The sequence below is a fragment of the Simochromis diagramma genome, unplaced genomic scaffold (assembly GCF_900408965.1).
Source record: "Simochromis diagramma unplaced genomic scaffold, fSimDia1.1 OVJJ01000816.1, whole genome shotgun sequence".
Taxonomy (NCBI): domain Eukaryota; kingdom Metazoa; phylum Chordata; class Actinopteri; order Cichliformes; family Cichlidae; genus Simochromis; species Simochromis diagramma.
This window is the reverse complement of record NW_024386908.1, coordinates 11,069,960-11,095,242: the sequence shown is the minus strand read 5'-3', so window position 1 is coordinate 11,095,242 and position 25,283 is coordinate 11,069,960. Positions and strand designations below refer to the sequence as shown.

The 25,283-nt window shown below is 40.1% G+C and overlaps 1 protein-coding gene across 2 annotated transcripts; it reads right to left on the bottom strand.

The window, feature by feature from the left end:
- Positions 1 to 72: 72 nt before the first annotated feature.
- Positions 73 to 23,496, bottom strand: hgfa (hepatocyte growth factor a). 2 transcript variants are annotated; one of them, XM_040035416.1, is made up of 18 exons: positions 23,283 to 23,496; positions 19,421 to 19,580; positions 19,148 to 19,260; positions 18,441 to 18,555; positions 13,269 to 13,411; positions 12,983 to 13,103; positions 12,713 to 12,831; positions 9,463 to 9,634; positions 9,186 to 9,337; positions 8,167 to 8,260; positions 6,924 to 7,063; positions 5,093 to 5,125; positions 4,746 to 4,854; positions 4,571 to 4,645; positions 3,778 to 3,915; positions 3,501 to 3,607; positions 3,252 to 3,385; positions 73 to 2,898 (listed from the first exon to the last, which is right to left on the bottom strand). In XM_040035416.1, exons 1-18 carry the CDS (start codon positions 23,344 to 23,346, stop codon positions 2,731 to 2,733), a joined length of 2,157 nt encoding a protein of 718 aa, XP_039891350.1. In that variant the 5' UTR covers positions 23,347 to 23,496; the 3' UTR covers positions 73 to 2,730. The 2 variants fall into 2 exon arrangements, with proteins under 2 accessions (XP_039891350.1, XP_039891351.1); XM_040035417.1 differs by having other exon boundaries at positions 9,186 to 9,319.
- Between the last annotated feature and the right edge of the window lie 1,787 nt (positions 23,497 to 25,283).

Sequence of the window (25,283 nt, the reverse complement as noted above, 5' to 3'; positions counted from 1 at the left end):
GTGTTTATTAAAATAGGAAAATTACAAAAGGTTACAAATTTTGGGAAAGATCACCAATATGAAACAAATCACTAACACAAAATAGCAGCTGTTATATTTTACAGTATACAAACATTTGAACAGAATGATCAAGGAATAAAAATACTCAAGTATGATATTTACAAAAATTACAATTTGTAATTTACAAAACGTATGAGGCTTTTTATATTAGGGAAAATTAAATAACAGCAACGGCACCTTAAGAGCATTCGTTGTGGTTCATGATCTGCCACATGAGTATTGGTTTTAGCTGTTTAATCAGCCTTTCAGGAAGTTACCTTTCCATGAATTAGCCACTTTACAGACCTTCACTTTGATTGGAAACCTGTGTGAGACTATTAAAGGCTTGCATTCATACAATGATACTGAATACCGTTTGTTTCTTTACAAGAATTCCTGTGAATCCTGGCCAAATGACTTACACACTGGTTAGAGCATAAAACCCATTGACTTACAGCCAAATATATCATTTTTTTGTGACTCTACTGTAACATTTCCAACATGATATTTACAGCAGTTATCTTAGAACTGAGAGTTAGAATTTTAGGTTTTAAATGCTGTTGCGACATGCACAAACATCCCCACAGCTACTTTGCTGCTGATAGCTGAGAAACAAAAGGCCACTTGGGGCATCATTAGGTTAGGTTCTGGTTATTCTAAAGTTGTGGGAATGAGAGTCTTGTAAGCAAACCACATATTTATTTTTTCTAATCTGTGTAATGCTAAGTTGAAAGTGTCAAAAGTCAATTATGCTCTGATTTTTCATGTAGGGATTTTCCCCTCCCCTGATGATTTTGTTCATCTTGTTTATCCCTTTGCGTGGAACACCATTAATAACTAATATCAATGTTAAAGAAAAAATGTGACTAACATATTCACCTAACAGACAAAAGATCACTGGTTTGAGCTTGAGAGGACACACAAATCCCTCGGAGGGTGCAGGAAAATGTGTCAAATCAGATATGCATATTCATCCGCTGTAGTGACCCCTTATAAGGGATCAGCCCAAAGAAGCTTTATTAATATGAGCGAAAACTGGATTAATCGGCAACTCTTGTCTCTTGTCAGGTCCTTTTATGAGCTAAAATAAAGTATAGAAGAGTGGTTGCAGTAGTTGTGCTACAGCAAGAACATCCCAGGTTCAAATCAACCAGCCAGCCTGTACCTGAGTAGGTTTTCGCCGTGTGCTCCAGCTTCCTCTTCCTCCATATTAGGTTAACTGGAGATGCTAAATTGGCTGTAGGAGTGAATGTGAACTTAAATTGTAGTCTGTCTCCTTCACCCCATTTCAACTGTCACTGCCTTAAGAAAATATCCCCCCTCCTCCTAGATTCAAAATTTACCTGTGGGCAAAATAATACCATGAAACAAAGATCCTTGATTTTAAAGTTTGGCCATATGAGGCATATTGTACCTAATATTCTGCTCTGGTCTGTGTTATTTAAATGACAGGTTTACGCCACAGTTATTTAAAAGTCTGTAATTCTTCGAAACAAGAAATTATCATCAAAATATCATGTGGAATTACAAATTCGTTTTGGAACAGTTTTTTTCATTTAGAAAAATAAATATACATTACTTAGAAGCAACCAGTCTCTTTAAATATTAAACATACTTAAGCACAAATAAGCCAATCTGACATTACCGAGTGACCCAAAAATATTCCAGATCTATAAGACCTATAAATTTATACAGCACAGCAGAAACAAAACAAATCTGCAGGTATCCACATACAGAGTCGCTTTCCATGAAACAAAAAAAAAAAAACCTATAAAATATCCTACTGACCACACACAGCCCGCCAGGGGCCACAGTTCCCTCCAAACTGGAGACCAAATAGCCATGTTATATTTGGCATGGCTCTTCTTTCTCTCATGCTACAAATATTAGCATAAGATTTGGAGCAGTTTGCTCAGTCTTACTTAGACCCTCTCATGGGGAAAACTAATAGTTACAGCTAACTGGGGAAAAGGTAGTTCAGCTACTGCACACAATTAGCACTGCCAGGCTGAAAGGCTATTTTCACAAAGGGAACATAATAGGCATAATAGGCACGCATATATTTTCTTTTCTGGGACATGGACACCTTTAGTTGCTGTGATAATCACCTTAATACCAGATAAGTACCTTTTTATGTCATGAAGGCCACATTTATGTCAATCCACATCGCTTGTGTTTAAGGTAAAAAGACCAGCTCGACACTTAAAAAAATTCTTCTTCTTCATCTAAAAAAAAGAAAAGGTCCCAGTCAATGAAGGCTACCTAAAGTGATAACCACCAAAGAGTTGGGTTCAAGTATATTCCAGGAGATAATACTGAATCACAAGTGTCCTCCTCACTGTCATTGTTTGCATGGCTTCAGAAATTCTGAACATGTCAAAAAAAACAATTTGCACGCCGTTTATGTGCACAAGACTTTGATTTCGAAAATGCCGAGATCTCCTCATTTGCAAAATCGAAGAATGGGTGAGAACCAATTAGATGCATCCAGTCTCCAATTTCTAGTTTATGTCATCTACAGATGGCGACAGATTCCACCATAAAATCCAAACTTGTCACTATCATACAGTCATTTTCTGTATGCCACCCAATAATCCATGTTGGAGATTTGTGGCCCAAGTTCCTCTGCCAGCTCTTGCAAGCTATGGTAGTCCCCTGTGGGTTGCTTTTCACACCACTCCATTAGTTTCTTTACACATTCGGGTAAAGTCTGAAGACTTTGTATATCCACTCTGAGTAGAAAGCAACATTAACAAAAAGTGCTGGCTGTGATGAGGCACATTTTGTCCTTTGGATGCTCACACCAATTATGACTTTGCGCTCATGTTCCTGGCAAACCAGTGGGCCACCGTAGTCCCTCTGCAAGAACAAAATAAAGACAGACTGTGGATTAGCAATAATTACACCAAAGCAAGTCTATAGTAATAATAATAATAATAATGATAATAATATAATGCTTAAAATATCAGTTCACCAACAAAACAAACATATTTTTCCATTTAAGCCTTACTGGCTTCAAAAGGCTTAGGTGTTATTTGGCTCTTTAAAACACCTGCTGCTCAACAAAGGGAACTATTTCTTCAGTAGAAAGTAGTTCCAATAAATGGTGTTTGTTACACAATTGTGGTGAAATGATCCTTTAAGCACCGAGCATTCAGTTCACATCCATGTTGTTTTGCTTCAGGATGCATTTGGCGATTTGAGATCCTTACATCACACACGCCTTCTCCCCTTTTCCCGCCAGCACATATTCTGCTTTCCCCGGCGTCTTCTTTGATGTGCGAGCACATGTCGTTGTCCACCATCGGCATGATTACAGAGTTAAGGGCTTCATCGTGTCCAGTATCTGCACAGAGAAGGATACAAAAAACACAATAAGCAACTTGTAAAAGGAACAGTGGGTTTTTTTGTCATTAAAAAAATAACATGGAAAGCAGCATGTGGTTGAAAGAAGGCAGTACTTTTGGTTTCCCCCCATCCATACATGGTGCAGTTGGTGCCTTCAGGGATGCGACAGTCTTTCACGGGAAGATGAATGGTGGATGCACCTTCAGACACAGGGGCAGGACTAGAACCAACAGAAATCATCACAAATAAAAGCCAAAGCATGTTGCACGACCTTTCTTTTTAAATTTAAAGCACTCACAAAGCACTCAGTGATAGAATTTTTCTATCACTGTCTTTTTCTTTAACTAGAAGCATAAATCAGCTGACACTAGCCACTAACTGAGCACTTACTCTGCTAGCTTCAACATTACTAGGTTGGAGCCGTCTGGGCCACAGATCAGGCGAGAGACTCGTAGTCGCGGTCGGTTTTTAGACTCATCGAGGTGATGCAGACCGACCTGCACACTGTAATCCCGGAGATCTGGAACGCTGATGATTACAAGAGTCAGTGTAAGACAGAGTCATACAGTTTTTTTGAGTCGTACAGTGGATTACAGCCAAACGATGATTCAACTGACCGGATTCAATAGGAAATCCTGCCCAGATCTAGAGCAGCCTTTCTTTTAAACAAATCTCACAAAACTGTCTTTACAAATACTACTTTTTTTTTTAGTTAACACATTCCACTAGCTCTTGATATTTTTCAAAAACACACTTACTTTCTTAAAATAACATTTCCTGAATGCCAAATATGTATTTTTTTCATAGAGAAAAAAGCCAAAAAAAGGCAAGGCCTCAAGCACCTCGTGGCTCCCCGCTAAATCAAAATATCTGCTAAAAGCTGCTGATCTACACCATATGTATTACTTGCAGCATTGCACATTACTACAGAAAAAAGGGATCTTTTTTTTTTTATCAAAGCCAGTACTACACATGACAGAGACATTGCACAAGGACAATATGATTAGTTCTGACATAAGCAACTGCAGGTTAAACAGCAGTCCAAAACATGCGGTCCCTATCTCAGGTCAAGTCTGTCTGGCAGTACGCTGTGCAGCCTTTAAGCAATTACAGCTAGAAGCAGCAAAGGAAGCGTTTTTAAAGAAAGAAAGTAAAGTAAAATCTGAAAAGGGAGAGAAATTACCAGGAGGTGAAGCACTGCTGGTCTGTCAAAACCCAGTTCTCTCTGATTAGTGAGCCACCACACAAATGGACCTTCCTAGGAAAAGGTAAGAAGAAAAATGGATCGATCACAGTACACAGTATAAACATGGATGAAGGTCTAGGCTTCTAAAGAACAAAGACTGGAAAACACTTACTGTCTTTGGATGCTTACAACCCAGCTGCCATCTGTACCTCGCACTTGATGTCCTCCAACTATTCTGGTGTTTATGTGCACAAAGCATGATATCTTGGGCCTCGTTTGAACTAAGCAAGGAGATATAATTGATACTGTGTGTTAGACAGATGTAGTTTTTTAACATTTCCATTGGAAAATATTTATCAAAACTTCAAAAGGAAACTATTTGTTCAGTTAGGTAAATATCAACAGACGGACTTGATCTACAGAGAGAGAGAGAGTTACAGAGGAAAGGAAGGAGATCAGAGATAAGCACATGAGAAAGAGGACCATTTTTGGTAAAAAGAAAGAAAAAGACATACTCACTATTTGTCTGAGGAGCCTTTGTAGCTGAATCACCTGATGTAAGTAAAGCAAAGTACAATATGAACATACACCCCACAGCATCAGGGAACATACAAAACATGAAACCTGAGTAAATATGACAGCCTTTTATACTTTATAAAGGCTTATCTCTGGATCTAAATAATTGCTGGAGGCTATATTAGTCAGCAACCGCAACAAATAGATTTGCTCGAGACCTTAAAACTTCACGGAAGACGTGTTTTACATTATGGAAAATATTGAATGCAGCTTCACTGAAACCAGCCAAAGAACATGCAGGGTCCAGTGGTCCCAAGTGTGTGTTTTCTCAAATGAAATGGCAACAGACTTTCGCATCTGTTTGCTGTTTGAGCATCGTGTATTCTCTGCCAATTGGACTAAACCACAGCGAACAGATTACGTAAGCCGCCCAGAAAGCTGTGCAAGAAAACAATTATGATATTTTGGTTGAAGTCAGTAAAGGCTACGAAGCTAAATCACTTGTGTTATTTCAATGTACTACACCCACACATCAGCACTTCTTCTGTTCTAAATGTCATTACATGTTCTTTCAGATGTCCCATTTAAACAGTCCCAAAGGCTCTGAAAACTTCTTCTTTGTTTGATAAAAAGGAAGCACATTTAGTACCCCTCAGTTTCATAACAAGCTTCTCTGCCTTTAAAGACAGCCATGTTATTGATTTGCGAGCAATGCTTCTCTCCTGGGTGTTACAGGCTACCTAACACAGCCTTGCTGGTTAGCTTAGCACAAAATTAAATAGGGACATATATTCCTAAGCAGCCTTTAAAGCTTTTAAAAGAAGGTAATGCCCAAGTGCCAAAAACTGCAGTTGCTCTAATGGCCACTTAAGACAGGTTCAGAAAGCCAATCAATCCGCAAAGGCCAAAGAGGGTACAAAACATGGATGTAGCTTCTGGGTATGAAAAATGAACCCAGTACAGAAAGTCATTAGCTAAAAGTTTTTAGCCAATAAGCTTGTGGTTTAAGTCAGACCCACCCTTTATAATCACATCTTTTTTCATAACCAAGATGGTGATCACTCATCTTGAGGTTTCAAAAGTGATCCATCTATTACACTGTGCATGCATACACTCCCATGTTAAATGCCCAACTTTGAAGCAAAAATAAACACATTTACAGCAAAGAATGAAAATGATTTGATGGCTAATAGCTAACATTTACACTGACTGTATGGCGGTGTTTCTTTTTATATATTACTCAAGTTATAAACATCAAATTTATGACTTAAATGTAAGCATTAGGAAGGAGTTGGCTGCCAGAAATGATGCTGTTTTGCTTTTTTTGGTTTGGCTGCAGTTAAAGTCACTCGGGTACATAGTTTTTACTTTAAGCTTGTTGTCATTAGCCAAATAATAGCATCTCATTTAATATAGTGAATTACAGAACCAATTACAAACCAAGCTAGCGTTAGCTGGTAGCTCTGCAGGTCTGCCTTCTCATCCAAATATCATCACATCCAACATCAAAAAGCCCAATATGGCAAAATTAAATATTTGTGGCTTCAAAGCTGTGGCCTCCAAACCACCGGATGATATAATAAACATCCATCTGTTCTGGAAAGTCAACAGTTATATCACACTTGTTTAGTATGTGTGAGTATTTAGTATTAGTATGGATGAGTTGTGGTCCTGTTGGTCTTTGGCTCTCAAAGCTTATCAGATATTGGCACTGACTACACATTTACATACACACATACACAGATATCTTTCATTCTCATTCTACTTGGGTAAACACAGATATTATCTACTTACCGAAACTTACATAGGGTAAATGTTTATTTAAGGAACTCACAGTGTTTTAGTTTACAGTAATCCCAGGCCAGGCGGTTATTTGGACTGGTGTAACACCAGGGGCCGTGTCTGTCGCGATCTGGGTTCCTGCAGTAGTTCTTCTCCAGCCCTACATGGGACACCGTAGAGTGAGAATCCCCACTGTAAAACACACAAATACAGATTATCATATCCCATGTGTTATTTTGCAGAAAGACAAAAACTAATACTGGGTCATATCTCATAAAGGTGGGCACATGTGTACACGGAGTTGCACAAATGCTGTCAGGCACATATATTACATACACACGAAAGTAACTGTGGAATGCCTAGAAAATTCTGACTCTGGCTCTCCTATAATGCAATGAATCCTCAACATTTGTTGCTTAGCCTGTAGAAGGAAACGCAGAGTTTTGCGAAGAGTGCTCATGGGAGTTCAAAAGTATGCAGTCTAAGCGTTCAGCAGGGTTCAGACCAGCAGGAGCCACATCCTCTATGGAATGATGCAGTTTTGCTTCTGATTTGTAGGAATTTATATCTAATTGTGTGTCATCTAAGCCATCCACAATACCCGTAAAAAAACAGTTACTTGGTAAGAGTTCAGACATGCGCACACAAAAAGGATTCTAATCAACTGATAATTTGTAAGGGGGTGAAGACAATTCTACTTCCCAGGAGAATGTTAAACAATGTTGTAGCTCTGAGCATGTTTCCTAGTATGACCCTGAGCCTTGAACAGAGTAGACTCGCTGGCTGCATTCTACGGGAGGGAGCTGATTGGCTTTGATCTACTTTCCTAAGAAAGCACTTCCTGGGGTCAAGGGTCGGCTCTGGAACATGTCCATCTGTCTGTGCCATTTTGGCTTTTAAAATTCCTGTAAATTAAGTAATTCCAACAGGCTGACTTCAGCGTGAAGTAACGGCCTTGGAGCGGGCAGTCTTTCCCCCAGTATGGGTCACTTTGAGAGCACCCTCGGGTTTCCTCTCGTCAGCTAGATGAATAATAATTGGACCTGGTATTGACCCCTGTGGAACCCCTGATTTCCTCTTGCTGTTTGTTTTCAGTGCTTAGCCTCATTCATTTGAAAGGGATTTTCACAAGGCAATGGGAGCTAAGTTGTCAACAAACACTCATCAAGTGAGCTGAAAAGAATGTCAATCTCTCTAGGAAACAGTTGCAGGGTTGCTCGGTACGGCTGGAGTTGCACTGGGAGCCAGCAACAGAAATGCAACAAAAGTCTTTGCAGAACAAATTATTTCATTACCTGTTTATGTGATGTGACCAGTCTGCACAGGGAATCCCCGATCGAGTTATGGATAAAGTGCCCCGATAAGTCTCTCCATTCTCTTCATAACACTCTGAGATAGAACAGGATAAAATTATTCAGATGACTTTGTTAAAGCGCTGAAGCTTAGTGAGCCCAACAGCTGGTTAAACACCTCTTCATGTTGGTGGAATACTCACAAACACAAATTCATGTACTTGCAGAGACAGAGAAAGAATTTGGGTCTATGCTTGTCTTTGTGGTTTGGACCATTTAATATTATGGGCCTCTGTGTAACCGGTGTCTCCCAAATCTCATTATTTCTGGTCTTAAATAGAATCAGAGAAGGGTCTTTAGTTGCAAACTGACTGGCTGCTTTGAGACGTGTGTGTTCTACAAAATGCAAAGCAGAGAAACATGGGAAATGACAACGAGCAGCTATTGCCAAAGACTGGTGTTGTTATTCTTGCATGAAATGGAATTCGTTGGGCAGCCCGTTGCCAAGTGGCTCAGTCTTATGAGAGCAGTATTCTTCTACTTTACAAAAGCATGACATCTCTTTTAAAACATCTGTAGTTTGGAATTCAACATGGAAATTTCCTAGTAATTGATTGAATGTACTTTGTTATTTACTTTTAAAATATTCTAGTAATTTTAGAAGAAAAGATCGACACTTTTGCAAATATATATTCTCAAAATTAAAGACTGAAGAAAGCAATCTGGCCCTGTCTAAAAGCAACAACATTGAACACTTTAGAATGTATTTCTTTAAACTGATATAACAAAAAAAGATTTAACAAAGCCGATTTTGGCTTTATGTCAAATGAACCTGGCTTTGAGCCATAACCTTTACTCAAAAGTGATGACAAGACTCAAGTTGTTTTTACAATACATTTTTTAAAACACTAAATAAACACGATTGGCTGTGCTTGCTGTTACTCCCTTTTTTATACAAAGCAAACAACTGCATTCCCCAAAACACTGAGCAATTCTCAGAAGTTAATTTTCATAGAATTTACCTGCTTTTTGTGTAGCCTCTGCACCACATCTGGGGATGTGGGTGCAATTGGCTATCCTCTGATTAGGGTTTGTAGTGAAGCACCATGGGTAATCTGCACCATCAGGATTGCGACAGTAATTCTCTCTGAGGTCTCTATAACACACACACAAACTACAATTTAAATGATGATGCCGATGATGGTGTTAAATGCACAAAATACTCTCACGTACTCTTCTTGACATTCCTGAGAGAAGTGAATCCATGCTGTCAGCAGCTATGAAGCAGCTGTTACTCACTTGCATTTGTAGTTCTGCGGAAGAAATGAGTGGCTATGTGGGAACTGGGAATCCCAGCGCTGACATGTCACACCTTCCGGGGTGACATTCATTGTGCCTTGGTAGTCTGTGCCCTTTCCCTGGACACAGGAAGTTGTTACTTCGACATCGGAGTCCTCGGTAGGGTCTGAACCTGAAACAGATAAATGTCATTGTAAGGTGGAAGCATGCAAAAAAAAGAGAAAGTCACTGAAAAAGCAAACTGTAGTCAGGAATGAGGGAGGAAGAGAAGGAGGGGAATATTAATCCCTACAAGAATGTGTCATGTTTAACCTAGAGGCAGATGATCAAAAACAGTAGCCCTTCCCCCTGCTTGTATAGTAATAGAAACTTACTGTGTGTTCATACCAGTGGTGCCTGACATTCTTTCACGTATGGACATCCACAACAATGAGAAGTTGGTTAACTTGCTAACAGAACAAGTCGCAGAGCTCGAAGCCTGATCTTATTTATACCTTTGCTTCAAAATTAAACACTGACATTATGATTCCTGTGAATTTCTCTATTGCAGGCCAACTAAAGAAAATGGCAACAAACCCAGTCTGATTTGGTCGATATTATAGACTGGCAGACTATTCCAAACATCTTTAGATGGAATTCTGGTGTTCCGCATAGCAGTGCAGGGGTAGCACTACACAGTGAGCAATTTCCAAATTTCTGTCTTTGTTTCTTTAGCCTTTGACAAATAGGATGGGGGAAGATGGAGGAGGCGAGGGAATGTTTTGGGGTTGAAACGAGAAGGCGGGTGGAAAAGGATTCTTTGGCTTGATGTAATGCATGCCAGTATCTGTGTGCACAGTGTAGCACAGGTCAGTGGTTTTTATCTTTCTAAGGGCAGGCATTGAGGGATACACACATCTGGACAAATGCAGATGCTCGCTGTAAATCATAACCTGTACAGTAAAGTCAATGCGTGTATGTGTCTGACAGAGACAAAGAGAGATGCTCTGTGAGGTTGTGGGTGTGCATATGGGAATATTTCAATGCAAATTCTCCAATTTTGCAACATCTTTTCTAATTTCCATTAATTTCCTTTTCCCTCTGTCTTTTCAATTATATATAAAGGCAACATGTTATATATACTTGTCCCCGTATGGGACAAAACTAAAAAAAAAAGTTTAACTAACATCCAGAATACAACAGTGTATAACAGACACATACTTTAATTACTGAATTATATATATATATATTTATAGGGAGAGAGAGTGGGTGGAACAACGTGCAATAAAGGGCCCAGCGTGGACTATAACCCAGGCCCCTGGAGAAGACTTTGGGCAAATGGTTCATCTGCACAACCCAGTTAGCTATACCTGTCTGTTATAAAATGCACATTCATACCTAGTATCACTCAGATTTCCACCTTCTCCATCTTCCAGGACAGTCATTTTTGATCAGTGAATGACCCCAGAAGGGTTTCCTTAGTGCAAAACCTGGAATCAGTAGGAACTATCAAAGCAAATATCTCTACTAGCACCTCTTAAGCTCACTGTTTAACATTTTAGATCCAACTTCTGGAGGCAATGCAAAGATGCCAAAAACTGCAATTCCTGGGTCCAAAAATGAATCAGTCAAAGGCACACATGTTAACATGCTTAACTTCATGTTTACTGCCTGGTGTAAAAAAACAAAAACAAACTTTATATATATAATTTTCCCCTTTGTGACAATTTTTGGGCCTTTTTAAATTAAATATAACTCCATTCATCCATCCATTCTCTTTGGCTCGCCGGGGGGATGGGGGGGAGCCTGTCCCACTTGTCTTAGGGCGAGAGGCAGTGTACACCCTGGACAGGTCGCCAGTGCTGCAGGGCTAACACATAGAGACAGACAACAATTTGCACTCACATTCACACCTATGGGCTATTTAGAGTTACTAATTAACCTAACCCCACTAACTGCATGTCGTTGGACTGAGGCAGGAAGCCAGAGTACCCGGAGAGAAGACCATGCAAACATGAGAAAAACATGCAAACTCCACACAGAAAGACCCCGGCCTGACGGTGGAAGGACCTTCTTGCTGTGAGGCAACGATTCCACTGTGCTGCTCATCTGTTTAAATTGTATAAAGGCTCAAGGTTATGCATTACAAGGGGCTTGGCCGATGTAAGCCACAAACAGGTGCCAAGTACACTTCTATCTGTCTGTTAGAGTTTGGGAGGACCTTTTTTTTTTAACATAATCTTTATGCAAATATCTGACAACAAATATGTTTCGGAGTGTGCTTACTTGTACTAAAAGACTATACAAGAAGTCTGTTCTAAGTATATTGTATTTACCACCAAGAACAAAGATACTACTGTCTGTTAGATGCACTCATACGAATGTGCTTTGCTAGCGTAAAACTACGATCTCTTGTCTAATCTTGGATTGTGGGAAATCATGGCAGATGGCAACAGCCATAATGTGAAAGTTAAGGCATCAAAATAAGAGCCCACCAAAAAAGTGTTACTTTTATGGCCACACAATATAATTCACATCCATCATTCTCCTGTTCAACAAATCATCCCTTTACCTAACATGCCCTGTAAGGAAGCATATGCAACTGTTTTGCTCTTTGTGCATTATTTCAGGTCTTTTCTCTAATTTCTCTATAAAATTGCATCATTTTGCAATCAATGTTTACACCACTGAAACAACTTTTAGACTTTCCGATTGCAATGTGCCGTATTTTGGCATAACAGCCTCTATTGTAGTCCTCCACTTTATAGCCCTAAATGGCTTCAGTAAAACACTTCAAGCTTTGTGAAGTTATAACTGCCCTCTTGCAAACAGCCTATTTAATGTCCCTTGCTGAGGTAGAATGACTTGGAGCAAACGCCCACATGAAAACACCATCCGGATAAACAAAAGTCTCCTGAGACTTTGCTGGGGAGAAGGGGACCATTTTTTTTTTTAGCTCAGTTGACCACAACTGCTCCAAAGACACCAAAACTTGTATGTATCGATTCCCTGTTGAACATTTAAACAACTTGCTTGTGGTAAAAACCAAATCCAAAAACCAAAGCTTGCTCAATCATATGTTCACTTCTGAATCCTGTATTACATTCTTACATGTGTGACACATAAATGCTGCAAGGGTAATGCATTTTGAACCAATATAAAGTCATAAATCCGAGTAAAACAATAATTTGTTGCTCTCAGTTTGTTTGAAGACTTTGTCCTCAAAGCCCTAGCCTCAGATTTGGAGTATATACAGTGCACAGTCTCTTACCACACACAGTGATGTTACAGTACTCCCATGGAGTTTTGGGATCCATGGTGTAACACCAAGGACGGAGGCGGTTATTCGGGTTCCTACAGTAGTTGTCCTTTAAATCTTTGTCCCGATACCTGAAAAGAGGGACAGAGAATGTTAAAAAAAGAAGGTGGATTTAAGTAAGCCATAACAAATCATGAGATCTACCTCTCTTTTTTAAGCCTGTGTCATGGATGTGTGCTGTTGTTATCTGTGAGAAAGATTACTATGTGATCTGCAGCTTACTTCTTGGGCTGGAAGGGGTGTTTGTGAGGCCTTGCCGAGTCCCATCTCTGGCACTCTTTGCCACTCTCTGTATGGTCCATTTTGCCCCGGTAATCCTCCCCGTTACATGTCATGCAGACATCTGTCAACAAAGAAGCAACAGTTATCAAAATGTTCTTTTGCCTATGAAGGAAATCGAAAAAGAATCGTGTCTTTTAGAAAAAAATGAACCACGCAACGGATGAATCGCCTTTGGTTTTATTTGTTTAAATCTTATTTTCTAGTGCTAATACTTCATGGGTCTCACCTTCTGAACACTGTGGTATGCCACACTCCTCAGCTCGTACATTGGGATCTGTGGTGTAGCACCACGGACCACCGGGATCGTTGTTAGGATTCCGACAGAAGTTGTGCCTCAGGTCTTGCGTTGGGTACCTATCTGGATAAAACCTACAGGGGTGTAGACACACATAACTGAAAGTGTTACCTGATACTGTAAGCTGTATAAATACATTTCTGGGAGTACTTGCACACTTGACTGCTCTGGTTTTGTTTACAGTACCACACCTGCACGCTAGTGCTCTCAGTAACAACCCAAATAAATTCAAAAGGCATTTACATTACGGCGTATGCCTCCGCTCTGTGAAATACGATAGCAAGACCGGGTTACATTTTACATCCTCTCGCAGCAATCTTATGCAAATAAGGCATCAATATGCCTGCTTTAGCCAGATTTGCACCTCCTGCACAATCGCCTTAGTGACTCCAACCACATCTCCCCTCCTTCAAGTATGAAGCAGCGAAACTGTCACAGCACAGCAATCTCCAATAGCACAGAACACCGTTATGCACCACTTGGAGCATCCCATGCAGGTCTTTTGCTGGCTGCCCTGTGAACATGTTTAAACCTAATCCCCAATGGCTCCACGTAGTGAACAAGACTTTAAGAAACAGAACCCGGACCGTCCAAGCAAGTCTGTACAGTCCGGGGATTCCCATACTAAATGGACAGTGTGGGAAATTTGTCTTCTTTCGTGGCAAGACGACCAAAAGCCGGTATGTCAGCAACTCCCTGATACATGCCGACCACTATCCCCCCTCCCACCCAGGGAGACATTGAAGCAAGGCAGAAGAAAAGGTGAAAAGAAACAAGTGAAGAAACTGATTCCAGTACACACAAAAATCTTAATGGAGTGAGCAAAAGGGAATAAGTTCATTGTTTAACTAATGACGTAAGAAACAACTTGCAGGAACAATTAAAAAAAGTAAAAGAGGTATAGGCCACCCTCCCTTTAGCAGCTTGTCTAAAAACTACCTCAGGCAATGACTCTTAAGGGAGTCTGCTCTGCTTTCCCCTTTGTGCCCAGAGGCTTATGCAAGATTTCTCTAATAATGTACAACATCAGTCAGCCCAGAGGTGGGAGAAATCACAGGCATCTGACCTGGTCAAGAGAAGCAGAGTGCAAAGGAGAACGAAAGGGAGGACCATTAAAACGCATAGTTTTACCTACATGTGTCAAAATATAACAGGCCATACACCAAGTTCTCACTTATGCATGTAGCCCAAACTAAAACAAAAACACTTGTTCCCCTCCAAAGCAGCAGTTTCCACGGGCCAAAACTCACATCTGCTGAGTGTAAATCAAAAGCTCAATAGACTGTATCTCGATCATAATACAATATCCTTAATTTATAAATGGAATTACAAGGTTACTCACTTTGCAAAAAGAAAGAAAAGTCTGCATCTGCTGAAGCTCCGTAAAAAGGACCCAGCATGGGAGCAAGTTAGTCATAATGATGTTGTGCTAACAGATGTTGACCAGCTATTCATCTCCTTGCCAAAATCGGTTCCCAGCGGAGCACAGGCAGACACTATGTGCACATGCTTCAGTCTCGGGGACGACTAAACATATTGGCTGGATTTGGGATAACACTCAAGATGAAATCTAGACCTGAAGTAACTGCTGCAAAATGTCTATCAATACCCACACCTGGTGGAACAATGCTGTGATTTAGTACTAGAGCATCCGAAGAATAAAGCAGTCGGAGATTAAAGCAAGCAGACCAAGACACAATTTATCTTTGTGCATAAATAATTACTTCTGGAAGCAAGGTGCAATGGGAAACTCTGTGCCGAAAGGAAATGATATAAAATTAAAGAAATTTGCTACTTCAGAGAGGGTATGAGAACTCAGTCTCATCTTTTAAATATGGCTACAGCTTAGTCTGGCTTGGCCTGACGCTATCCAAATGTGACAACATCTGTGAACCAGCACATCTACGCCTACAGCATTGCTCATTAATTAATAATTAAATCAACCATGCACAGCTGTATTTTTCTGTTTCCAATTTTTATGGTAAGCAAACTCACTGTAGTCACAAGAATCTATGCAGTCTTGTGAAAAACTAACTACACTCCACCATTAAGTAGCTTGCAGAACCACCTTTAGCAACAACAACTCTGTATAACTTTATCAGTCTCTCATATTGTTGTGGAGGAATTTTGGCTCACCCTTCTTTACAGTGTTGCTTCACTTCATTGAGTTTTGCAGTTTATGTACAGCTCTCTTAAGGACTCGCCACAGCATTTCAATCAGGTTGAGATCTGGACTTTGACTGGGCCATGGTAACACCTTGATTTTTTTTTCTTTTTCAGCTTTTCTGTTGTAGATTTGCTGCTATGCTTCAGGTTGTTGTTGTTGTTTCAGACAAGCATTGGCTGTCATACAGATGGTCTCATATTTGACTCTTGAATTATTTGATATACTGAGAAGTTCATAGTTGAGTCGCAGCCTGCAAGGTGCCTAGGTGCTGTGGCTTTAAGAGCCCCCATCATCACCACCATTTTGCTTGACAATCGGTATGAGGTTTTGTTGCTAGTTTCTTGCTAGCTTGCATTTTGGACAAAGTCTCCTCTTTGGTCTCATCTGTTCAACGGATGCCTTTTAAGAAGTCTTGTTGTTTGTTCAGATGCCCCTTTGCAAAACCACTGCTGTTTCCATATGATTAGCTAACAATTTTAGCTGCTAGCCATACTTGTTCAGTCTTTCTGTAATAGCACTATCATGAAATGTATCATTTAACATTCTAACTGACACCTATTAATTTTTACTTTGTGGATAGGTCTACTGTTAGCCAACTACTAATGCATACTTTTATCCATTTCAACCAAAGACTATTTTGTACTCTCACTGGTTTAATCGATTTCCATATTATTAGCTAACAATTTTAGCTGCTAGCCATACTTGTTCAGTCTTTCTTTAATAGCACTATCATGAAATGTATCATTTAGCATTCTAACTGAGGCCTATTAATTTTTACTTCGTGGATAGGTCTACTGTTAGCCAACTACTAATGCATACTTTTATCTATTTCAGCCAAAGACTATTTTTTACTCTCACTGGTTGTATCAGTTTCCATATGATTAGCTAACAATTTTAGCTGCCAAATGATTAGCTAACAATTTTAGCTACCGCACTGATAACCTCCTAAGACCTGAACTCTTCCATGGCATGCATTTTTAATTTCTCTTTGATATTTGGACATATTGGGACCCGACGAATGTAAAAACAAAGAATTACCAGATTTTTTTTTTTTACCCGATTTTTGTTTCTGAGAAAAATGAGATCCACATATGAGGATATTTGTTTAAAATTTCAGTAGAACAGTGGCAGTATAATGTCCTCGTAAGTGGATATGAGGCCCTTGTAGAGCAAAATTTAGTATTTTGGTCTAGACAACCCAAAATGTGATGTCCACATATATGGACGCCAGGTCCTAGGAGGTTAAATAAATGTTTTCGAAAACAGAAAAATAGTTCCCTGTTTTTTTAGAATAATTTATCTCTGTGCAGCATGTTGCTAATCTCCTTTTCCCTGTGTTTTGAAAGGTTAAACTTTAAAAGGTTAAACTACTAAGATGCTAAATATTTTCCATTCAAGAAAATCATAAATCAAAGCTGTAACTGTGCGTGTGCCTGTAGCTGAGAGCATTCACTGACATCCCATTGGAAAAATTAGTAGAAAAACAAAAGAAAGTCCCTAGGGGTACAGATAAATGATTACAATATTATCTATTATTATTAATACGAAGAAAAATATTCCATTCTCCACGCTTGGCTGGACATCAGTGCACATTTCTTTTGGAGCCTTGGTTCAAACACTAAATATAGATAACAGGTGGAAGTCCCTTTCCGGGAAGGGAACCTCCTGAGAAATCACCCCTGCCCCACACTGATCAGTCAAGCGTGAAAATAATAGTTACCTGAAACTCAAATGGTGCGTGGTTCATTATGGTGGTAATTCTCACACAGCGGGATAGTCCCATGTTAGGTAACCCACTAAATCTTCCTTAAGTAAGCTCCCTGTGACCCTCCGAAAGTCAAAACGGTAGAAGTCCCCTTCTAACTGAGAAGGAGACTGGGACCATGTGCCAAATAAACAATGACAAAGGATTCAGAATGTGAATAACTGCTTCTTGAAATGAAAATAGGACTTAAGGGGAATGTGGAAGAAGGGGGGTAAAAATGGATCAACATTTCATTCTCTTGATTGTATTACTGACCTTGTATTTTCTCTCAGTAATATTGTGGCTTTGTGAGCTCAGCTGGACATCAGACAGAACATGACTTCAGTCTATAAGTCTTTGCACCTTCTTTCTTTCATTTTTACCTCCATTCTACTTTTTTTCACACTGCACTTCTTCAAACGGTTATTATTACCCCCACCCCGCCGCCTTAGCTGCAGTTAAAATATCTTATAACTAACGAGCACCACTAATGAGGCCCTGGCACAGAACCATCTTTGCAAATTCACTGATTTTGCCTTGCTGTGCCTGGGAGAAAACATCTTCGGGGATACACCTGATGGTCTGGAGTGCTCCAAAAAAAATAAACAGCCCCACCGGGGAGGAGGTGGCTACATGTGTTGAAAGAAATCTGACTTAACTCTGGATAAACGTTCAACTGTCTCTGAGCCTCCGCCTTCCCTTAACCCCAGAGGTGCAAGGGGATGAACTGAACATCAATAAATCAGCTTCCGAGGCCTGTTCAGTGTCAGACACAGAGAAGGAGCATCCAGGAAGGTGGTGGAAGCATGGAGATTAGAGACGCAAGCTTTGAAGCCTGTTGTTTCAAATCTACAAGAATCTGGTAAGGGGAAGTGAATGATTAACATGTTCTCTTCCTTAAAAAAACCCCTCTGGTGTACAGCTGAGTAAGGCATCACAAGTAACTCTTCTTCCTCGAACACGATCTGAATGGAAAAATGCACTTGCTATTGACTTTCCTGTGTAAAAGACGGGACTCGGAGCATCCCAATTATAGCGTAAATCACATCAGCCGAAATGGCGCTTATAGCGAGTTACCAGGTAGGTTCCAGATGAGGCTGCGCTGCTCCCTTTCCCTTGCATTTCCTTCTCTGTATCTGTGATTGCTCACCAATAAAGGCATACATTTAAAAAAAAGAGAGAGATGACTTACGTGTGCTCATTGATGTTATTATCTGACCAAGCTTGGCAAGTGATATTTGACTTTGTCCATGACCTCCTTCCTCTGTAGTTGTCCATGGTGCCAGTGATACACTCCCTTATGTAATCTAAATAACAGCAAAGGCATAAAAAAGTATATGTGTTAATTCAGATATAATTCCTGCAATTAAAAGTTAATTTGCCTTTACAGCCTTGACCTCCTGGAATTTATTTTCCCATATATGGTACATTTTGTATTTTTGTTTTTTCACAGCCAGCATTTAGTAGGTCCCAGCTTGTGTGTTATTCCCTAAACAGACGACTCCCTAAAGTTCATTAAATGTCACCGGGGGGAGCTTTTGTAAATTCTGTAGCACAGTCTAAAGTGCTAGATTCCATAGCTGACTCTTGAGAGAGCTTTGCGCTCTAACTGTAAGCAATGATTTTTTTGTTGTTTATATTCCACTTAAGTCTTCGACGTGCTTTTGCATGCGACTTTCCCCGCTGGGGTGATTAAACAGCGGGGGGGGGGAGTGAAGTGGCTCGGTTCCTTTTATTGCATCAACAGAGAAACCAAAAGACTTAAAAAACTGAGGAGCAATCAGCAATTACACATTTTGCCCGTGTAAATACCTCCCCACACCTGAATGTTCTCATGAGAAAAAAACAAAAAAACAAAAGTTAATTACATCGAGTTATTTTTGGGGCTTTGCCATTTACCTTTTTTTTCGTATAAAGTAAAGTTGATGCTGGCCTGCTTCTGCACATTGTTGGTGAAACGGTCAAAAGGAAGCAAGTGGCATTTCTTGCTGTGCCGCTGAAAGTTAAAGGCTCTGAAAAACACCCAGGAAGTAGTTGAGAGATAAACAACTGATAAAACAAGAAAAATGTGTAAATACCAGAAGGACAATAAGAGGATTGAGGAAACCTGGTTATAAAAAAAAAAACCATGTGCGGGAAATCAGATAAACACAGGAACAAAATATAATTCACCTGCAGTTGAAGTTTTTCTTCACTTTGCATTTCCGGGCACAGCGTTCCTCTGAGTTGCTGGTTCGTATCAATGGGAGCTGAGGACAGTCTGCACAAACCAGCATGTGGCTTTCAGTCTTTTCATACCTCTGTAATAACTGACGAGACTTTCTGCAGCAACCTGCAAAACACAAGGACACAACATGAGATCTGCACATGTTAAAACATCCATTAGATCAGATAATAAGCCTGTTTACGCCAAGGATCACCTCATATGGGAGTTGCTCTCTGGTTTTTAACGTCTTTTTAAGCATCCTCGATTAAAAGCCAAGGCTTTTAATTTACAATGACAACATTTCATAGTTTAGCATCTGGCTGAAACCTTATCCTTAACCCTAGATGAAATCACTGCTCATCTTTTGGATTTTAAGAGGTTAAATATCATTAATATCGCCATAAAAGTTGCATATCTAACTTGTAAACCAATTTTGTTTTATTGTTGGACTTTGATAATATATAGCTGGCAACTACTTTTGCCCCAGAGATTTTTTTCAGGGTCTTCTGATATGACTGCACGTAAGCCTTAAACATTGGCGTCTTTGTGAACACTGTATAAGTGCTGGCTGGCGAGGACTGATTTAATCAGTGGTCAGTCTGGGAACCCATCAGCCCATCATCAGGAGTCATCAGTCCGATGACCCCTGGGGATAATACTATTTTAGGGCTGGCAAATGTAATCCCGCTTTTGTTGTCTACATTGAATATTTACCTGCCTGTAACCAAGGTCCACTTAAAGGTGATGCTCAGTACTGCTACAAGCAGAAAACACAAAGCTTCTATCACCACATATTTTGTTCTGCACCTGAAGACTGGTCACAGATATCTTCGTATGAGAATGCACAATGTTCAGCTCTGTGAAAGCTGCTTATAAGACATTGAGGTGGCATTGTTCTTTGAAGCCATTAGCATTTAAAGCCTCACTCCACTCAGGGGTATTAATAGCATTTGGACCGTTCTGGTAATCGGATGGATCACAAATTGTGTATGCCAATTTGTAACCACTGTTTTTGATGTGGGCCAGGGATCTTGGTTTCTATACTGCATCTTCATTAACAAAGTATAAAACCTTAGTCATGCACTGCTCTAATATTAGTGCTGTTATTAAGGAGCTACTGCCAAGAACTAAAGTTTTCTCATAGTGTCACCATTGAGGTTATCAGGCAGCGTGACTGCTGGTTTCAGCGAGTTGGCATCAAACAGGGAGAAAAGATGAAATTATTTCCCCATCATCCAGTAAACTGGGTGGCCAGCTGATGATGAAAACATCCTTCAAATATAGTTTGCTTCAAGCCTTGTGTTTGCTGGCACGTCAGCATCCACACACTGAAGTGTTTTGTGCAAGTCCGGAGCTGTTCCAAGCTCAGCTGTTCTGCAATTCTTTAGATACAATGCGCAGCCTCAGCTGAAGTAACAGGTAAGGCAGGTTATGTTTCAGGATAAAAAAATCAGTACAAAAAGTGGAAGCAAAGCCCTGCATCAGTCTGAGGTGCTTTAAATGAGCAGATTGGGCAGCCAAAAAAACAAAACCAACGGGGGGTGGGGCAGATCTTGTTTCATAGGAAAACTTTAACATCACTCATAATTTCTACAATATAGTAAAATTTTATGTATCAAATTTTATGCATAGTCTCTCAGCTATTGGCAATTGGCTGGATGCTCATGTGGAAAAATGGAAACGCTTCAAATACATAATTCATTCTTGCTTTATTTATAGGCATTTGTTGAGAGCTTTTTCCTAGAAAGAAGTACATCAAAAGGAAATTCTACCATCGGAACAATGTGGCATGATGCATATGAGCTCCAACTGGGTTCAAAAGCAGGACAAAACCATATTTTAAAGCCTAAATCCCCCTAGTGATGCAAATCATTCATTTTTACGGACTGGAAAAAGTTAAGATCCCGTCTTTCAGCGTCCTTTCTGTAAAAGACGCTTCTGAACATCTTTAGATGGGTTGTGTGTCTGCTCACAATAGTTTCGAGTTTACAATTAAGAGCAAGTGCAACATAAATCACACCGGAAGATCTTATGCTACTGAATTACAGCTACACGCTCCTGTGCCAAGATCCGACACATGACGCTGTGTGTGTACTTAGGATATTGTAAACTGTGGAGCGTTTAGAGGCTCCTCGTGGTTGAAAATGGTTTTCGGGGAGGACGTGTTATTAATGTTTTTGGGCTCCACTGGACCACATCTGGCACGCATCACAGTGTTGTTTCAGCCCTGATGTCTGGCCAAGCTGCTCAATTAGATTTCACTTAGTCTCTTCCTCTCCTTGCACTCAGCTTTCTGCTATCTCCAAATCCTAAACATTTGCTGAGGTTGAAGATTATAATAAAAGGTGCTCAGTGAGTGAAAGACATCAGATTTAATAAGAAGAGGCAGCCACAGGTTAGAGGAACAGCTCGGAGTATCTAGCTGAGCTTGAAAAATGCAGATAGCTAAGGTGAAATGCCGACACTCTGACCTTAGAAACTTCCACTTAGGTGCCCTTGAGCAAAGAATTTAACTCTCAGCTGGATAAGCGTTTTAGTCACGCTTTCCTATGTAACAATACCTCACTTTGTAATAATAATAATCATTATAAAGAATATAAATGTTAGGACAGTGCAGACGAAAATCTGTATTACATGAACAACAGGAAAATAACAGGTTAAAGGTGCGCCTCTGTCTGGGAATTACGCAGACATTACATCTGCTTCAGAGAGCGCAAAATGTGGTAGTGGGCTCAGCAGCCAGATGTTAAACCCTCCACACACACACACACACACACACACACCTCCCCTCCCTCACACATATACGCACACACACCTTTTCCATCTCTCTATCGGGAGAAACGCACGAAAGGGCCAGCCAAAGTCCGGGCCGCGCATTACTTTCCCCTCACCTCCGGGCCGGTCAGATGTCAGGGTCGGCACCCCTGGAGGTGGTAACTACGGATTCAGTGGTCAGATGTCAGCGGGGCGGATGTGACTCTGGACAGCCCCCAGATAATCAGCGCTTGGTGAATATAGGAGCAGCCCGCACGGTGCTCGTTTACAAGACCGGTTGCCGTGTGTGAACCCCAGGCTGTCTGGCATCCTCTCTATAGCTGGCATAAGCCCAACAGACACAGGAGTGTCTATTACTAAAAGGACCACGACCAATGAAAGATTTTCATGACAAAGAAGCAGAGTCATTCCAAAAAAGTGCGCTGGAACGGGTTTGGAGCTGGAATTTAGAACCGTGCACGTCCTCAATGTGGAGGCAGAAACTTGTAGATCCCGTCTTAATTACAGAAACTTTAATCACACCAATGTGAACTCTTGAGCTATTTGCTGTTAGAGCAGCAGGTAAAGTGAAAAGAGTGATGATTTCATTCAAAGTCTTAAAGAGCGCAAAGGTTATAAAAAGTTGATTCCTTCTAAAAAACAACAACAACAACAAATAAACAAACCAAAAAACAACAACGTAAGTCATTATTATTTTCTCAGGAACTTTTCTGAAGGAGGTCTGTGATCAAGGTCATTCAATAGCACGAAGTGTCATGGTGTGCAATTAAAAACTGATTATTTGTACAAAACGAAGTGCAGCTACAAACTTCAAGCAAAAATCACGACTGTCAGAATCCCCCTTTTTAAAAAAAAAATAACATAGAATTTCTCCACCTTTCCCATTTCCAACTTTTAATTTTTCCCCTGCAAGTTTCTTCACTCTCACTAATTAATTCTCAATTTCTCTATTCATTTCTCACTTGAAAGCATGAAAAGCAGAGACGGAAAACAATCAGATTTCAGCCAGTTCGTGCAGATATTTATCATCCACTGGAACCGTTCAAGTCCTACCTGTATCCACAATAGTGAGCAGAACACAGAGCAAAGCCTGATAAATCCAAACGTATATCCTCATGGTTAAAGATTTGGGTGCAAGTTAGAATCCGGATTAAGAGAGCGACGCACTCGGAGCTTGTTTGAAGTTCTGAGTGGCTGATGGTGAGCAGAAGACTTATCTTCCTCACACAGATGTCACCTTCCCAAAAACCCACACGTCCTCGGGTCAACCCCCTTTTTCTCAAGTTTGTACTATCAGCGTCTCTCTGCTGTCAAGCGCAGCAGGGCAAATAGCACGACTTCCGGTTAATCATTTCAAATTAAAACCAGATGCCGTTCTTTTTTTTATTTTCCAATTTTAAACGGAAGCAATGGATTACATTCATTCTACTGTCAACCAATAAATAAGGAAAAGAAAAACGAATTAATGTTACATATAATCCGTTTTTGGCAACTCATTTGGTGGTTGCTGTGTAGAATTTAACCTTTAACTTTAAAAAGAAGTTTATAAATTGTAAAGAAATAACTTAATATTGCTTTATAGATCTGCTGTTAATCTGCCATCGACATGCAGGATGCAGTCTATTTTTATTTATTTATAAGTTCATATAAACTACTTATTACTCGACTACATTAAACTCATTTATTAACAATTTTTTAGTAGCTACATTTAAAAATACTTTATGCATCATTTCCAAAAACAGACAGCTCACTAACTTTTGCACTTGGACCATCTGCTGCTGAGAAATCCGTGACTGCAACTAATTATGATCTAACACTACTTTGTATAGCCAAGGTGAGGACCTTTATTCATGATCTATGGCTAAATTGTTGTGATTAAGGTAAAAGATAAAATGATACTTGGTAGAAGCTGTTCACCCTTTTACATCAGTGGAGCACTGAGGCTGAAGTGGCCATAGTGTGTTGTCTTGAGGCCATGCAAAAATAATTAAAGGACCTTTATTGGTCTGGTGATCATGAGGCAAGAGCTTTTTTTCGAAAGATCCCCTTTTCTGTCCCTCCTCACTTGCCTCAGTGTGGCTCAGCCAAAAAGGCAGATGGGATTCTTTACATGTTGCGCCAAAGAGATCTTGGCACAAGGTATTGATTGCGTCCCCTGTGGATTAGCCAGTTGCAAAATACCTAATGTAGTACCAGACACAGTGCACAGACATAAAAGAATACATTAAACAAGGAAGAAATAGTTCACTTAAATTCCCTGAAGCAAGACACTGAAACTGCAGCAAATACTTTTTCTCTGAACTCCAGCCAATTGATACAAAAACACTCTGAGTTTCTTCAGTCATTCAGCGTGTCAGTGCATGTCCGTATCATAACTGTCTCTATGATGAATGTGCTCCTCACAGTGACAAACATGCCACCAAATTTGCACGGACTCGCCATCACGGGAGAGCATCTTCTTTCAAAGGCACACAGGGTCAATTGTTCTCAGGGAAGTCAAATGACAAAAATGAAAAATATCTGTCAGGGACTGAGCGAATCAGACAGGATAAAAATATATATGAGGTGAAAACAGTTCCAAGAGTCATGGTGTATGGTAATAGCACATTGTAAAGTGACCTTACACAGTCCCAACAACTATATTATTTGCTTTATAAAGGGATACGATTGGCTGGAGCAAAATGCAGCATAGAACTTTCCAATGTTCTCTATCTTTATTATTGTTGCACTGATCACTGGAGTTTAAAAGTGCCATAAAGGTACAATAAGGTCACTATAAAGACAACACTGAGCACCACAGGAACAGTATAAATCCCTATAGGGACGTTATAAGACATGAAATGTGTGTGTTTAGGTGGGGCAGCTGGAAGTGATCCTATTTAGGTACTAGAGTACAGAACTTTTGTTGGGCTCTAACCCTTATTTGACAGGAAATCCACACTTCAGCCGTTAACAGGCGGCAGACTTAAAGCCCTCCAGAGAGAGCAGGAGGGGGAAGAAATGGTTTGAGGTAAATGCCAGACGCCCAGCCCTCCCTCATTAAGACGCGTGCAG

Bases quoted from the DNA above. Each gene is read 5' to 3' on its own strand.
- hgfa (XM_040035416.1), bottom strand. From the start codon at position 23,346: ATGAGGATATACGTTTGGATTTATCAGGCTTTGCTCTGTGTTCTGCTC. The intron at 18,556-19,147 runs GTAAATGGCAAA...GCTGTTATTTAG, and splicing joins TACTTTATACGAAAAAAAAG to ATTACATAAGGGAGTGTATC. The intron at 9,635-12,712 runs GTAAGAGACTGT...TATCTGTTTCAG, and splicing joins CTGTAACATCACTGTGTGTG to GTTCAGACCCTACCGAGGAC.